This window comes from Otolemur garnettii, unplaced genomic scaffold, assembly GCF_000181295.1.
Source record: "Otolemur garnettii isolate 467f Iridium unplaced genomic scaffold, OtoGar3 scaffold00039, whole genome shotgun sequence".
Lineage (NCBI taxonomy): Eukaryota > Metazoa > Chordata > Mammalia > Primates > Galagidae > Otolemur > Otolemur garnettii.
In genome coordinates, this window is record NW_003852434.1 from 11257146 (window position 1) to 11271189 (window position 14044).

General features: G+C 45.0%; 1 protein-coding gene across 1 annotated transcript; it reads right to left on the reverse strand.

Annotated features, from left to right (window-relative positions):
- Positions 1 to 8134: 8134 nt before the first annotated feature.
- CXCL13 (C-X-C motif chemokine ligand 13) lies at positions 8135 to 12979 on the reverse strand. Its single transcript, XM_003790121.2, has 4 exons — positions 12916 to 12979; positions 10822 to 10954; positions 8452 to 8532; positions 8135 to 8171 (listed from the first exon to the last, which is right to left on the reverse strand). The coding sequence occupies exons 1-4, from the start codon at positions 12977 to 12979 to the stop codon at positions 8135 to 8137; spliced, it is 315 nt and encodes a 104-aa protein (XP_003790169.2).
- Positions 12980 to 14044: the final 1065 nt, after the last annotated feature.

Genomic DNA, 14044 nt, shown 5'->3' on the forward strand with positions numbered 1-14044 from the left:
AACTGGCTGTATATTGTCCTTTGACAGTGAGGAAGTAGGGAGACATGTAAAAGAAAATATAGAGGGAAAAAAGCTTCTCAGTGTTAGTTGCATGTAAATCATGTCAGAATCTTGTTGAAATGCAGGTTCTGATTCAGATTCTGAATTTCGAATATGCTCTCAAATGTTGCTGGTGGAAGAGGCCATACTTTGGGAAGCAAGACTGGGTTTAGGTGTTTGCAGAAATGACTCACATTATCTACTTGTCTGCAATCCTGGGGAGACCCTCCTGGGTCTGACTGAATGGAAAAGGAAGCCAGGACTCTGTGCCTGGTATCAGTGTCACCCCCTCAGTCTTCCTCTGAACATGGTGTTTCTTGGATCAGCCACTAGGGCGTGCTAACGAACCTCCTTGAAAGAGCCAAGTAGCCCTGCCAGGTTGCCTGCTTGGTCCTGGAGGGGCTGGGCTCTGGGTTGGTGGGGAGGGTGTTTGAATGAGGAACACGAGGGCCCAGGGACCAGTGGATGTGTCAGAGACATAGCCAGCCCTGTGCTGGAACACCACCCAGAGAAAAGCGGGAAGAATCAGGCCAAGGAAGCATCCTTTGGGATCCTCATCCCCTTCCACAGCCCTTGAGGGCAAAGACTGTACTTAAGTACCTTAAGACTGAGGTACTTAAGGATGTGGTCTGCCTATTAAATAGGGGCTAGGTTGTGTAGAGTGGGCCCTGAGGCTGCAGGGCCCCCACAGCCTGGGAAGCATTCATAGAATGACCCCCCAACTGCTTCTCCTCGTTTCCCAAAACAACAACATTCCTTTGTCCACGCTCCCTCTGCAGAAATCACGAAGCTCTTCCTTGGTCTAGTTAATCTTCAGGAACTGTGCAGCAATCTTTGTGATCGTTCCCTTTTTACCTTTTAACATATGTTAATGAAGTTAAGTAGAAACCATTAACAGCATTTGTTTTTCATAAAGTTATTTATGTTTTCCACTCTGGTTCCTCCCCCTTCTCCATGGAGGCTCGCAAAACTAGGTCAGGGTTTTTCTTGGGGCTCCTAGCCCCACTAAATTTAAGGGATGTAGTAAGATTTATAAAATTGATTGCCTACCATAAGGTAATTTTTCTCAACGGTAGACTATATGATAGTCTATACATCTGTAGGTTTCAATAACTTTTCTTAAAATTAAAATCATTTGTGGCTTGGTGCCGGTAGCACAGTGGTTATGGCGTCAGCCACATGCCCTGAGGCTGGCAGGTTTGAAACCTGCCCTGGCCAGGTAAACAACGATGACAACTGTGACAAAAAATAGCCAGGCATTGTGGTGGGCGCCTATAGTCCTAGCTACTTGGGAGGCTGAGCCAAGAGAATTGCTTCTGCCAGAGTTTGAGGTTGCTGTGAGCTGTGACACCATGGCCCTCTACCCAGGGCAACATAGTGAGACTCTGTCTCAAATAAATAAATAAATAAATAAAAATAAAATTTAAAAAAATCATTCACATTTGGGACAGTAAAATAATCAATGAGATTGTGGCATCTGGAGTCTGCCTGCTGAACTGCCATCACTAGCTGTGTGACACTCGGCAGATTTCTTAACCTCTCTGAACATTTTCTCATCTACCCCTTCTAAATGAGTTTGGCCAATGATAAGGGGAGGAGAAGGAGTATGGATGGGAGATTGTTGGGGGTGAGGGGAATTAAAGGTAGAGGAATTTATTTTCTTCACTGCCCCTTCACACTCAGTTCTTGTTGTGGCTTATCCCTCAGTGACTATGGTTCAGGCAACCTAATCTTCCATACAACATCTTTCCCCTTTGTCCTTCAGGCCAGGAGTGGCTGCCAGTCCCAGGGTGCCTCCACATTCCTTGTTGGTTCCACTGACCCGGCCCACGCCGCCGAACAATAATAATACTTGCTTCATCACATTCCCTTCAGATCCCAGCTAAGCGTGCCTTTGGTTTCCTGTTGGTGTCCTAAATGAGATAGCGTGTGATATTTTAATAACTGTCAATCACCTTAAATTTATGGTGAGAATGGATTCTTATCAAGTTGGCATTTTCTAGTAAAATATTCTAGTGCACTAATGTCGTGACATAATTTTAGAAGAATTTAACTTGGAGATCTTAACATAATAATTATGTTAAATTTCAATAACTATCTATTAATTTAAACTATCCGCATACTCAGACGCATGGCAGTAATTATAAGCATGTGGTTAGGTCTCATTGTAGCAACGTGTTCTAGCTAGTATAGTAAGAAAAACAATTTGTTTCTGAAATCTACCAGACAAATTGCATGCTGTACAAGATGTTTTTCATTTCGCACAAGACTTGCTTACTGAACAGCGGGACTCTTAATGGGAGTCAAAGAAATAAAAGTCTGAGTCGCTATCTTCAAGAAGTTTACAATCCAGTTAAGGAAATAGGACAAACATGTGAAAAGTTATTTTCTTGTAGTATCTTAAATGGTAACAGTTGGGTAGTTAGTGAGAAGACATTCATTCATTCATTGAGGTTCCTATAGCAGCTTTCTCAGGTTTGATAATTTGCTTGAATAACTCACAGAACCCAGGAAAGCACTTTATATACTATCAACAGGTTATTATTGATAATGGAAAAAACCTGAAACTTTGTGAAATTATTTAAAGAGGTTTATTCTGAGCCAAATGTGTGTGACCACACCCAAGTGGTCTTGACCTTGGCCCCAAGGTGGTCAGGTTATAGTTGGTTTTATGCCTTTTAGAGAGACAGGAGTTACAGGTAAACTCATAAATCAGTGTATGGAAGGTGTACATTTTTTCAGTCCAAATGCGGGACATCTTGAAGTGGGGGGCCTTAAACGTTATGAGCACATTCAAACATTCTTCAATTTGTAATTGGTTAAAGCACTGAAGCTTTGTCTAAAGATGTGGGATGTTTTACGTTAAGATGAGGAAGTGTGGTTTGCAGTCCCGCCAGCAGCATGCGAGTGTTCCCATCTCTCCACAGAGCCGGTTCTTCTCAGTGAAGTCTCACAGGAAAGGAGAAACAAACACTCCATGTACTCACTATTAAAACAGAGGTGAGCGACCAAAGTGTCTGTGCACATATGGAAATGACACTCACCAAAAATCAGAAGAAGGGGGTGGGGGATGGGGAAATTCACACCTAATGGGTGAGGGGAACACTTATAAATATGACTCAAATGGTGCAAAAGCAATTTATGTAACCAAAACGTTTGAGCCCATGTAATATTCTTAAATAAAATTGAAAAAAAAAAAAGGAAATCTGCCTATTGCAGACAAGCCATGACGTACCAACTCAAGTGATCTGTTCAGAGAACTGACGGTCTGCAGGTGATTTAAACTTGGCGCTGCATGGCCTCCGCTCCTGTTAATAATTTAGTGTGTTATTGTCCAAGGTGTGTCTGACCTTCCTTTCCTTCAAGGCCAGAAATCCAGTTTTAAGGGTTTTTTTTTATTTTTAATTTTTTTTTATTAAATGATAGCTGTATACATTAATGCAAACATGGGGTACAGTGTAGTGTTTTCATATATAATTTGAAATACTTTCATCAAGCTGGTTAACATAGACTTCATGTCATTTGCTTAGTCATTGTGTCAAAACATTTATATTCTAGTTCTAGAAAAGTTCACTTGTACCCTTGTTAGACAGACTATATAGGTGATCTTTCCAGTCACCCTCCCACCACCCAGCCACCCTTCTCCCCTCCCCTTCCCCATCCCCTCTCTATATTCTTGGGCTAGAATTAAGTTGTAGCTTTCATTTGAGAGCTATAAATTATACAGTTTTAAGGTTTTTCTTGGGTCCGTTCAGTTGTGGGGGTGAAGCTTAGGATTTTATTTTAATTCACATCATAAAAGTTGCTCCTCAGGAACAGCTGAATGGGAGAAACACACAGGACAAGGGACTGAGGGGCAGTCACAGAGTACCACGTCCTCTCATCACACCAGCCCCACAGGACCTCGAGTGTCCACCAACCTGGAAGCTCTCTGAGCTTAGCTGTTTTGGGATTTTTATATTGGTTTTTCTTGCATAAGCATGACTGATCAAGTCGTTGGCCATGGTGATTAGCTCAGTCTGCAGCCTCTGTCCTCTCCCTAGAGGTGGTGGTGGTTAGGGGAGGCAGGAAGCCCCAGTCTTCTAATGATGTACTGGGGTCCTCTGTCTACCCGCCCCCATCTAGGAGTCTGCCGATGTCATCTCATTAGCATGGACTCAGATATGGTTGACAGGGGCTCATGTGAATATGGAAAGACCAGGATTTACCAAAGTTATTAGGAACTCTGGGCTGGGAATCTGGGGGCAAAGACCAAATATAATTGTCCCTTGGTAGTCGGGAGGATTGGTTCCAGGGTGCATCTCCCTCAGGCTAAAATCTGCAAATGCTTGAGACCCTTACATAAGATAGAACAGACCTGTGGTCCCCAAGCCTTGTGTGAGAGACTGGTACCAGTCTACAGCCTGTTAGGAACCGGGTCACACAGAAGGAGGTAGGCAGTGGGCAGTGGGCAGCGGGCTAGTAAGAGGCTTCATCTGCGCTTAAGTTGCTCCCCATCTGGCATCATGGCTTGAGCTCCACCTCCTGTCAGATAAGCGGCATCATTAGAGTCTCATAAAACCTTGAACCTTACTATAAATTAGGCATGAATAGGGTCTAGGTTGCATGCTCTGTGTGAGAATCTAACACTTGCTAATCTGAAGTGGAGATGTAATGACTGAAATCATCCTGAAACCAACTTCCCTGCCCACCCACTGGTCCATGGAAAAGTTGTCTTCCATGAAACTGGGCACAGGTGCCAAAAACATCGGGGACCCTGGCATGGACTTTGCGTATAACCTATGCATGTCCTCCTGCACACTGTACTTTCAATCATCTCTAGATTAGTAATAACGGCTAATACAAGGTTAGTCAATGTTATGTAGATGGCTATACTGTATTTTTAAAATTTGTATTATTTTTATTGTTATATTCTTATCCTTGTTATTTGGGTTTTCTCCCTAATATGTTTTAATATTAGGTTCCAATGTAGAATGGGCAGGTATAGAGGGCCGACTGTATATTTTTGTTATATCACAGTTTGCTGCAGATCGCTGAGCCCCACCCCTGAGTGTCTGGTTCAGGAGGTCTGGGGAGGGGCCTGAGAATCTGAACAAGTTTCCAGGTGCTGCTGATGGCGCACACCAGAGCGACCACACAAGGAAAAAGTCTCTTCCAAACACTGTCCTTCAGGCTTCTCGGGCACCTCCTCTCTCAGTTCTGCTCAACACACCTTACCTCAGAGCGAGGAGGTCCTGGCCTGCGCACCGACTGTCTGGAGAGTGTGGAGCACCGAGAGGATTCATCTCGGGGCAGGGAAGACTTGGAAACGTGAAGAAGGAAGCTGAGAACAGAGCTCCTGCAGCTGGACAGGTCCCCTCACGGTGAGGCCGCGGCTGAGCCCCTGCAGCTGGAGAAGCAGAATCTTTTCCTCCCAGACCTCTTGCTGGTCGGCTGGGTATGAGCACCCCGAGGCTCAGCCTGCCTGTTCCAGGCTCTGTCTGTTCTGCTACTGAGGTGCCCCAGCACGGCTCGGCCCTGTGGCTCCTCCCTTCACTTCCCTGGAGTGAAGTGCTTTTCCCTTCAATCCTATTTTACTTTGAGCCTTAGTTAATCTGTACACGTGCGTACGTATGGAGTCACGCCTTACTCTTGCCCAACTCTTCCCTCCGTCCCCAAACCCATCCATACCTGCGAAAGCTCACCTTTCCTCAAACGCTCCATTGCTGGTTCAACAAGCTGCCTTGTGTCTGGGGGTTGAGCTGCCTGTTCCAAATCAGGCTGAACACCCCCCAATCTACTGTGACTTTTGAGGCACGGGGCTCATGTGGTAAGAAGAGCAGGTCTGGAAGCATCACTGCCCTCTTTTGTTTCTCCTCCCACGCTTGCCTGCTGCCTCAGTGCCACCCAGTGGGACTGAGGGCACCCGGGGAGGCCTGGCCTGCTGCCTCAGTGCCACCCAGTGGGACTGAGGGCACCCGGGGAGGCCTGGCCGGCCTGGAGCTCCCACCCTCCCCCTGGCTTTGACTGACCTTGAAAAGGAGGGTGGGCAAAGGATCTGAGTGAGAATACATGTGGGGAAGAGGAAGCATCGGGCGGCCGGAGGAATGATTAGGAGCATTTCCTCAGGAGTCAGAGGGCCCAGGGTGTGAACTCTGGTTTGTCTCTGAGTAGCTCCTTGGTTTGAAGCAAGTAAATGTCTATGCGCCTCAGTTTCCACCAGGAATACCTCCCTCCCACAGAGCCAGCACGGGTGGTAGGCAGAGGCACTGATTCTGAGGCCACACTGCCTGGGCTTGGATTGTGGCTCATCATTTCATGAGTGTCATATCATGGGCCTTGAACAATTCACTGAGCCACTCTGTGTCCCACTCCTGTAGCTGTCACATTGTGAAACTGTGGTGACAGGAGCTGCCCCATGTGAAATGGCACCATTTACTGGAGGCTCCTGAGTATCTAACTACATTCTCCAAGAAGTCCAAATCAGATTAAAGAACGATTCCTGTCCTCCCAACACTGATGTCTGAAAAACACCATAATGCAGGATGTTGGTGACATTTCACAAGCCCCGTGTGTGTGTGTGTGCGTGCACACTTGTATTTGTAATAAAAAATGTTGAATTATAGACAACAGAAAATATAGTATTGATAGGTACTTTTATTTTCTCCCAAGAAATGCACTAAATAAAAATCAACCAAAAAATAAAAAGAGGAAAACAAAAGAGGGGGCCAGGCAAAGCTTAGAACCTGGTGCTCTGGGAATGGACCTCCCAAAGCAGCAGGGAAGGTGAGGGGACAGACAGGTGAGAGCTCTGTGCAGGGCAGGGTGGCCAAGCTGATGTGGGGACTAGAGTTCAATGTCTTCTTACTTTATTTGTCAAACTCAAGGCAAAACGTGGTCAAATGAAACACTGGAAACTTTAAGAAGTTGGGAAACTGGTGGGACTTTAGCCCGACAAGAGGCAGATGGCTTCAGATAGTAAATATCCTCTGTTTAAAAGCTAGCTGCTGAGGACAGTGGGGGCCTTCTACCTTTAACTATTCTAACGAGACAGAGAAAATGGGTTTGAGTAAGAATCGAGTCTGAAGGAAGTCACTGTGTGTAGGTGGTAGCACTGAGAGGCCACATGTTTGTAACTGTATTAATATGAGGAGTAACTTCACTCACTTGCTGCTGCCACATAACTCTAGATCATCTGTAAATGGAAAGTGATGTGCAAAGAAAAATGAGCCTGATGAAAACCCTACTTATTGTTCCAAAGAGCCAGAGAATGTCTGCATTTGAGGAAATGCTCTGTTAAGAATAAATTGCTCACAATTAAGTGAAATATTGGATAAAGTTGATTGAACAGCATTAGACTCATGGGAATCATTAAAGAATTTGGTCTGAGACCCCAAAAATAATTCTGTGCAAAAGATGTGAATAGAAAAAGTTTGTCAAGGCAGATGTATGAAAGAATGCATCTCTACATCAGCCTTTAAATGCTTTTCCCAAACAGTCTATGAATTTAAGTCAGGATATTTGAATATTGCCAATTTGAGACAATAAATCTGATAAAGGAACTCCTTAAAAGTAGAAGGACCCCACTGCCCTCAGTAGTTAGCTTTGAAACAGAGGACGTTTACTATCTGGAGCCATCTGCCTCTTGTCAGAGGAAAGGCCCACCAGCTTCCCAGGCAGATTTCCCGTCTCTCACAAAAGCCTGCTTCTCTTGTGCTGTAAAATGATTCAAATAAATTCCATGATTTTCTTAGTTCAAGCCACATATTCAGATTTGAGGTTTACATTCTCATTCTCTTATTTGCTAGGAAGGGTCAGCATTAAACAACAGGTGTATTATCCAAAGAATCCCATCCAATTAACAAGTGACTATTCATGCAGAAACTTTCCTCCCTGACGAACAAGGATGTGAATTCCACGTCTGTGGAACTGTGCAGGAAGAAGCTTGAGCTGGCCCCACCAGCTGCTGCAAGGTTATTCTTACATATAGCCTCACATTGCTTTATATGGAGAAGTTCTTTTTCTTAGAAAAGATTCAACCAAGCACAAAAGTAAAATTCCAGAGGCGGGATGGGGGAGAATGGAGGTGGGAATGAGGCATCAGGAGACGCTTCTCCTAATCACTGACTGGTGAAGATGAAACACTTTTTTTCCTGTGAAAACGAAACAAAACAAAATAGTCAGGTTTAGAGAAATACCTGTAAGAAACCGCAGCCTTCCCCTGAAGATATCAAACAAGAGACATTTTGCATACCGGCTCCCCATTTAATTCACGGGGCTGCTAGAATGAGCCACCCCTACTCTGTGTAAACGTGATCGTGAAAAACAGGTATTTGTTTTGGGAACTCCCCGTGTTGACCGCCCAGGAAAGGGACCCCTCAGTCCAAATGAGAAGTGGAAAGCCCGTGACAGCCCTCGGCATGCCTGACTTACTTCTGTAAAATGTCCATTATTTTCTGAATCCATCTGGCTTGCGGGTTCACACATTTAATTGACTTATTCTTCATCCACAGTCTGGGGATGGGAATGAGAAGAGGGGTGAAAATAAAAGTAAAGCAGCATTACAGTTAGGTCAATCCTGTGTGTTTTATAAAAAGAAGAGTTGGGCGTGAACAGAATCCTTCCCAGATGAAGGGAAATTAAAGCCAGACCGTTTTGTATTTGGACGAGGCGATCTGTGGCCTCCTTTCTGAGGAATAAGAAACTGTTTTCGGAGTGGTGTGTGCGCTGGCGGAGCTGAGTCTGAAGAGGAGAGCATCTCAGGGGTCGGAGGTCAGCGTTTGGTTGATAACATTTACATGAGTTGGAGAAGCACCAAATAGCTGACTGGAGGGTTGGCTCACTTCTGAGTCCTATCACACTATCTTTAAAATGCGCTTGTCCTCCGTGCTTGGGAGAACAAAATGGACTATAGAAAACTCTCTTGAGAACCTTTATCTGAAAACAATGCAATGAAATGTAATGTGTTGGGGGCTGCAGCGCTGATTGCTCTGAGTGACATCTGCATTTTGTCAAACCGCCAGTCAGCAAAGCTGTCCCTGCTCTAAGAAATTCAGTAACAATGAAAGTGAGGACAGCTAATGGCTGGTACTTATGCAGTACTTACACCGTGCTGGGGGGCCACGCTCAGCAGGTGACTTGGTTATCTCGGTTCATCTCACAAAAATCCTGTGCAGGAGGAACTATGATTTCCTCACCCTTTGATGAGAACATGAGGTTTTGAGAGTTGAAATAACTTGTCCAAGTGTGTGCCCAAATGCATACAGAGCAGGATTCAGATGAAGTTCATCTGACTCCAGAGCCCCCACTTCCAGCCACTGCTGTCCCTGAGCGTGACCAAGGCTTACTAAGTGCCAGGCATAGAGTTCCCTGCTTCCCCTGAAGTGGGACACGGGGAGACTCTGCTCTCTACTGCTGTGACCTGGGTTTGAGAATTTTCAACAGAACGCCATTTCTTGATGTGTAACTTATCTTAGCTATGAAATGACAAACGGAAAGGATCCATCCATCTAACTTTGAAACTCCACCTTTGTCAGTGAGTCTTAGAGAGGTCAGAGGGCAGGGGGCAGTGGGGCTCTCAGGCAGACCCTCCCGGAGGTTTCTCTGCTCACCATTGAAAAAGAGATTTCTGGCCCTCAGGACTCACAAGATTTTCACCCCTCACTGGTATAAGTTCCTCATAATAATCTGCAGCCTCATTTTTATATCTGGTTAAAATTTAGAAGTACAGAATTCTTTGAGAAGATATGCCATCAAATTTTATCATTTCAAAACAATTGTAGTCAAAGCAGACAAAATTAAGATGCATTACTTCCCTTGGCGGAGTGGGAGAGACCCAGGCCAAGACAGGGGAGGGTAATCAAATGAAAGGCGTCCCATCCAGCTCTCATGCAGAGGGTCTGCTCCCATTTGGCTGGCTGGACTTCCCATTCTCCAAGTTTGAGAGGAATTATCGTGGTTTCATTAGAACTTTTATTGGTAAAGACATTTGTGAAGTATAATGCCTTCTTAATAAAAAATCTCCATATACATTTTGTACATCCCATATATCTTTTGTACAGGTTGAACACAACTGGTCTGAGATCTAAAGCCTCAATGTCAAAATAGAACAAACCAAAAGTAGCTGCTTACAAACACTGAAAGTGTGAAGCAGTCCCTGGGCAGAGCTACTGACTGACCCCCCGTGAGGGCTGCCCTGAGAAAGGAGTGTGCCTGCTGCTGCCCAGTGCCGTGAAGAAGAGGCTTTGGGATGGGCACACAGGGCTGGTGTCCTGCCTGCTGGACCTCCCAATCCCTTTCTAATGGTGTTGAAGGCATTTAGCTCAAGCTGTTGCAAAGTACATACCTAAATATTAACAATTCTCATTCTTCGTTTGGGGATCCTTAGCAACACTCAAGTAAATCTCTCTCTCTTTCTTTTTTTTTTTTTGAGACAGTCTCACTATGTCACCCCCTGGTAAAGTGCCGTGATGTCACAGCTCACAGCAACCTCCAACTCTTGGGCTCAAGCAATTCTCTTGCCTTAGCCTCCCAAGTAGCTGGGACTACTTGGTGGGCTGTGCCCACCACACGCCTGGTTATTTTTAAAGACAGGGTCTTGCTCTGGCTCAGGCTGGTCTCAAACCTGTGAGCTCAGGCAATTCCCCCACCTCAGCCAAGTGCTGGGATTACAGGCATGAGCCACTGTGCCCGGCTCTCAAGTAAATCCCATGAATATTTTTGAGTTAGAAGGCCATATGGTAGAATTTGATCTGGCTTTCCCTGGAAGAAAGAAATCTTATCCAGTCTTCTTTTGCAACTTACATGATTTCTGTCTTGGGGCATCCGTTCCCCCGGGGAAAGATTTGAAGCTGATCAATGAAGCGTGGGCTGACGAAAGCCGAGGTCTCCTGGCTGCATCTACATTTCAGTTTTGTGTTGTAGGCCTCCAGGACTCCTGTAAACACAGAACCAGTCATTTTAATCCCTTTGGTGTCTAATTCATAACTGGAACCTAATTACTAATCTTTATACTGCGTTTGAAGATTGAAACATTTCAAGTCAGCACTTCCACCCATATGCCTTTAGTTGCACATTTTGATGTGTCTTGGTTTGAGAATTTTCACGTTTTCTACCAAACCCTTAAAAAATAAAATTAGCTTTTAAAATCATAACACTTACCGAAATTCATAATAGCATTATACCAGTACTCATATAATACAATTTGAGAACAGCCTTTGTAGGGACTTATACTTCAGTCATGATGAATGCAACTGATCGTCCTCACTCCCAGCACATAAAAACCAAAGACGTGACCCAATCTTAGACTCCGGGAGTAATAACGCACTGTAACCAAATTCTCTCTCTTATGACCTCCCCTGCCCTCCATCTCTCTGAGAAAATGCGACGAAAGACACTTTTTTGTTTTGGATTAATATTTTGATCTCCATCTCAGTTGCAAATCATCACCAAACAAAAGCCAATAATAAAAATTCAAGACCCTTTTTATTCAACAACAAAAGTTACTCATGCAGGATGGGTCGTGCCAATTCATGCCCCTCCCTTGTATTTTAATGGACTCTAATGAAATGTCAGAGGGTTTTTTTAAAGAAACAGTTATGCCTTGAAAAATAAAAATTTCATATACATTTTTCATATCCCATTTCTTTTTTACAGGTTGAAAACAACTGGTCTGAGATCTAAAGCCTCACTATCAAAGCAGGACCCATGAGAAGCAGCTGCTTACAAACCTCGGAAGTGTGAAGAAACGCCGAAGCCTCTCCCTCCAGAATGCTTACCACCATGCTGGACGAGTATAAATAAACTGGCTCAGCGCTCAAGATGTTTACAATTTTGTGGGAAAAGCAAGAGAAGGAAAACCTAAAATTCTGCAGAAGGCTGTATTACACCCAAGGTCTGCGCTGCGTCCTGGGGACAGACTTACTAATAGCTGACTTTGCCCAGAGCGCAGGAGAGCTCCACGGAGGAGGAGAGAAATGAGAGACAAGTGAAAACATGTGAAGCAAAATAAAAATTAAGAGAGAATAAAAACCTCTGTGCATTTTAAGAACCAAATGTGTCATCTAAACTGGAGCGAAGTACTGCTTTCTGCACAATCATCTATTCCTTCAGCCATGTAAAAACTTAGCACAGTAACTAGATTTTAGCTATTTACACAGACACTGCCCCATTTAGACTCAGAGGTCTGCTCCATTGCAGAATGTGTGCACCCCAGTACCCCTGGCATGCTGGCCACGGCTGGCATCAGATCTAACCATATGGGGTGGTATCAAGGAATGTCACTAAAAGAGACCAGCTGAGCTCAATCATCTTTAGATCCTATAAAGCAGCAGTTCTCAACCTGGGTTTGACCTACTTTGGGGGTCAAATGACCCTTTCCCAGGGGTCACCTAATATCAGATATTTGCATTAGCATTCATAACAGTAGCAAAATCACAATTATTACCAAAAATAATTTTATGGTTGGGGGTCACCACAACATGAGGAACTGTATTAAAGGGTCACAGCATTAGGAAGGTTGGGAACCACTGCTATAAAGGATTTAGTGAAAGGGGGTGGCCTGGAGAGGCAGAACAAAAAAGAAATAACACGTGAAGAATTAGTTATAGCAGCAGTTGAATCCCAAAATGTCCAGGAATATACAAGCCAAATATACAAGTCACATGAACACTGCACTTCCAACACCACCTTCTTCAAGGAACAGAAATCTTACCAGTGTAACTGTTCCAGGTTCTAAGAGTTACAGCCCTGAGCACCTTCCATTTAGAAATCTCGAAGCAACTGAGCAGTTCCCCCCTTTCATCAAATTTCCTCCACATATTTCAGTTAGAAACAGCATTGAACTGGCTGAAGACTTTCTACCCAAAGCACAGTGTAAACACAAGTGCAGGTCCTCACCCTGGACGGGACAGAGGCTGCTGACCAGCAGCAGGAGCAGCAGAGAGGCCGAGGTCAGTGTCATCCTGCCTGGAGGTGGAGTCCCGACTGCAGCTGTGAGCCCAGGCTGAGGGACGGCAGTACCAGGGAGCCCTATTTATTCACACCAGCGAGGGCCCTCCCACTGCCTCTGTCTCCTGGAGGTCAGCTGCATCATCAGTTGTAAAAGCCCCCAAATATTGCTGAGCTTGCTTTTTTTAACTTCTCTTGCAAACTTTGTGAATTTGTTTCTATAAGCACTATAATAAAATATTTCTTGAGAATGAAGACTGTAACTGCCAGAGATGCAGGAGAAATTTGAAGGTAGGGAGAGAGGGAAAGATGCCAGCGTGAGGCCAAGCACCCTCTCGAGGAGGTCGCCATGGGGGACTGTGGCTTTAATGCTCCTCTCAGTGCAGAATCAGCCTAGTTTCTCAGGGGCACTTCAGTGTGTGCTCCATGACATTAGGGACCCGCAGAGCACATCACATCCCAGCACCTGCAGGAGAGTTGGGCGGTGCTCGGTAAATATTTGCTGGCCTGATGAATGTCTCCTGAGACGCAGGTCCTTATGCTGGCGTGGCTACTGATTCCGACCAGCTGTCATATATGATTGCTTATATAATCTAACCACTGTGGGATTCTGGGAAGGGGAGTCTGTGTCCTGCCCTGTCCCTGGCTGTAGTATACAAGTCAATGGGCTGAGAACTGTGCACAGGGGAGGCAGTCACTGGAACGTCATCAGATGCTGGGCCCACATTACAGGCCATTTGGTGTAAGCGCATGTGAAGTTTGGTACCACTGAACAGAACATGGGGACAATTAACCCATGGCCTTAACTCACTTGCTACAAGTTTTTGATTAAAAAATAAAAGTATGTGGGCAATGGCTCATCTGGCCTAGGGCACCACTGAGCTGTCCGAAAGGCTTACAGATACAGTGCTATTGTGTCAAACGCCAAAGAATCAGAGGTTTGGTCTGGCTGGTGTGACTTCCTAAACTCGTGTGAGTGTGTGAATGAGTGTGTTTTCCTGCTCAGCTGGAATTATGGGTGTTCAGCATCTGGGTGCTCCCGGATGTGGGGGTACAGGGGAAGCCCCAGACCTTCCAG

Excerpts from the sequence above, each read along its gene's own strand:
- CXCL13 (XM_003790121.2), bottom strand. The coding sequence starts at position 12,979 with ATGACACTGACCTCGGCCTCTCTGCTGCTCCTGCTGCTGGTCAGCAGC. Across the intron at positions 8,533-10,821 it reads TGCCCCAAGACAGAAATCAT|ACTGTGGATGAAGAATAAGT; the intron begins GTAAGTTGCAAA and ends TCCCATCCCCAG. Across the intron at positions 8,172-8,451 it reads ATAATGGACATTTTACAGAA|GAAAAAAAGTGTTTCATCTT; the intron begins GTAAGTCAGGCA and ends TCGTTTTCACAG.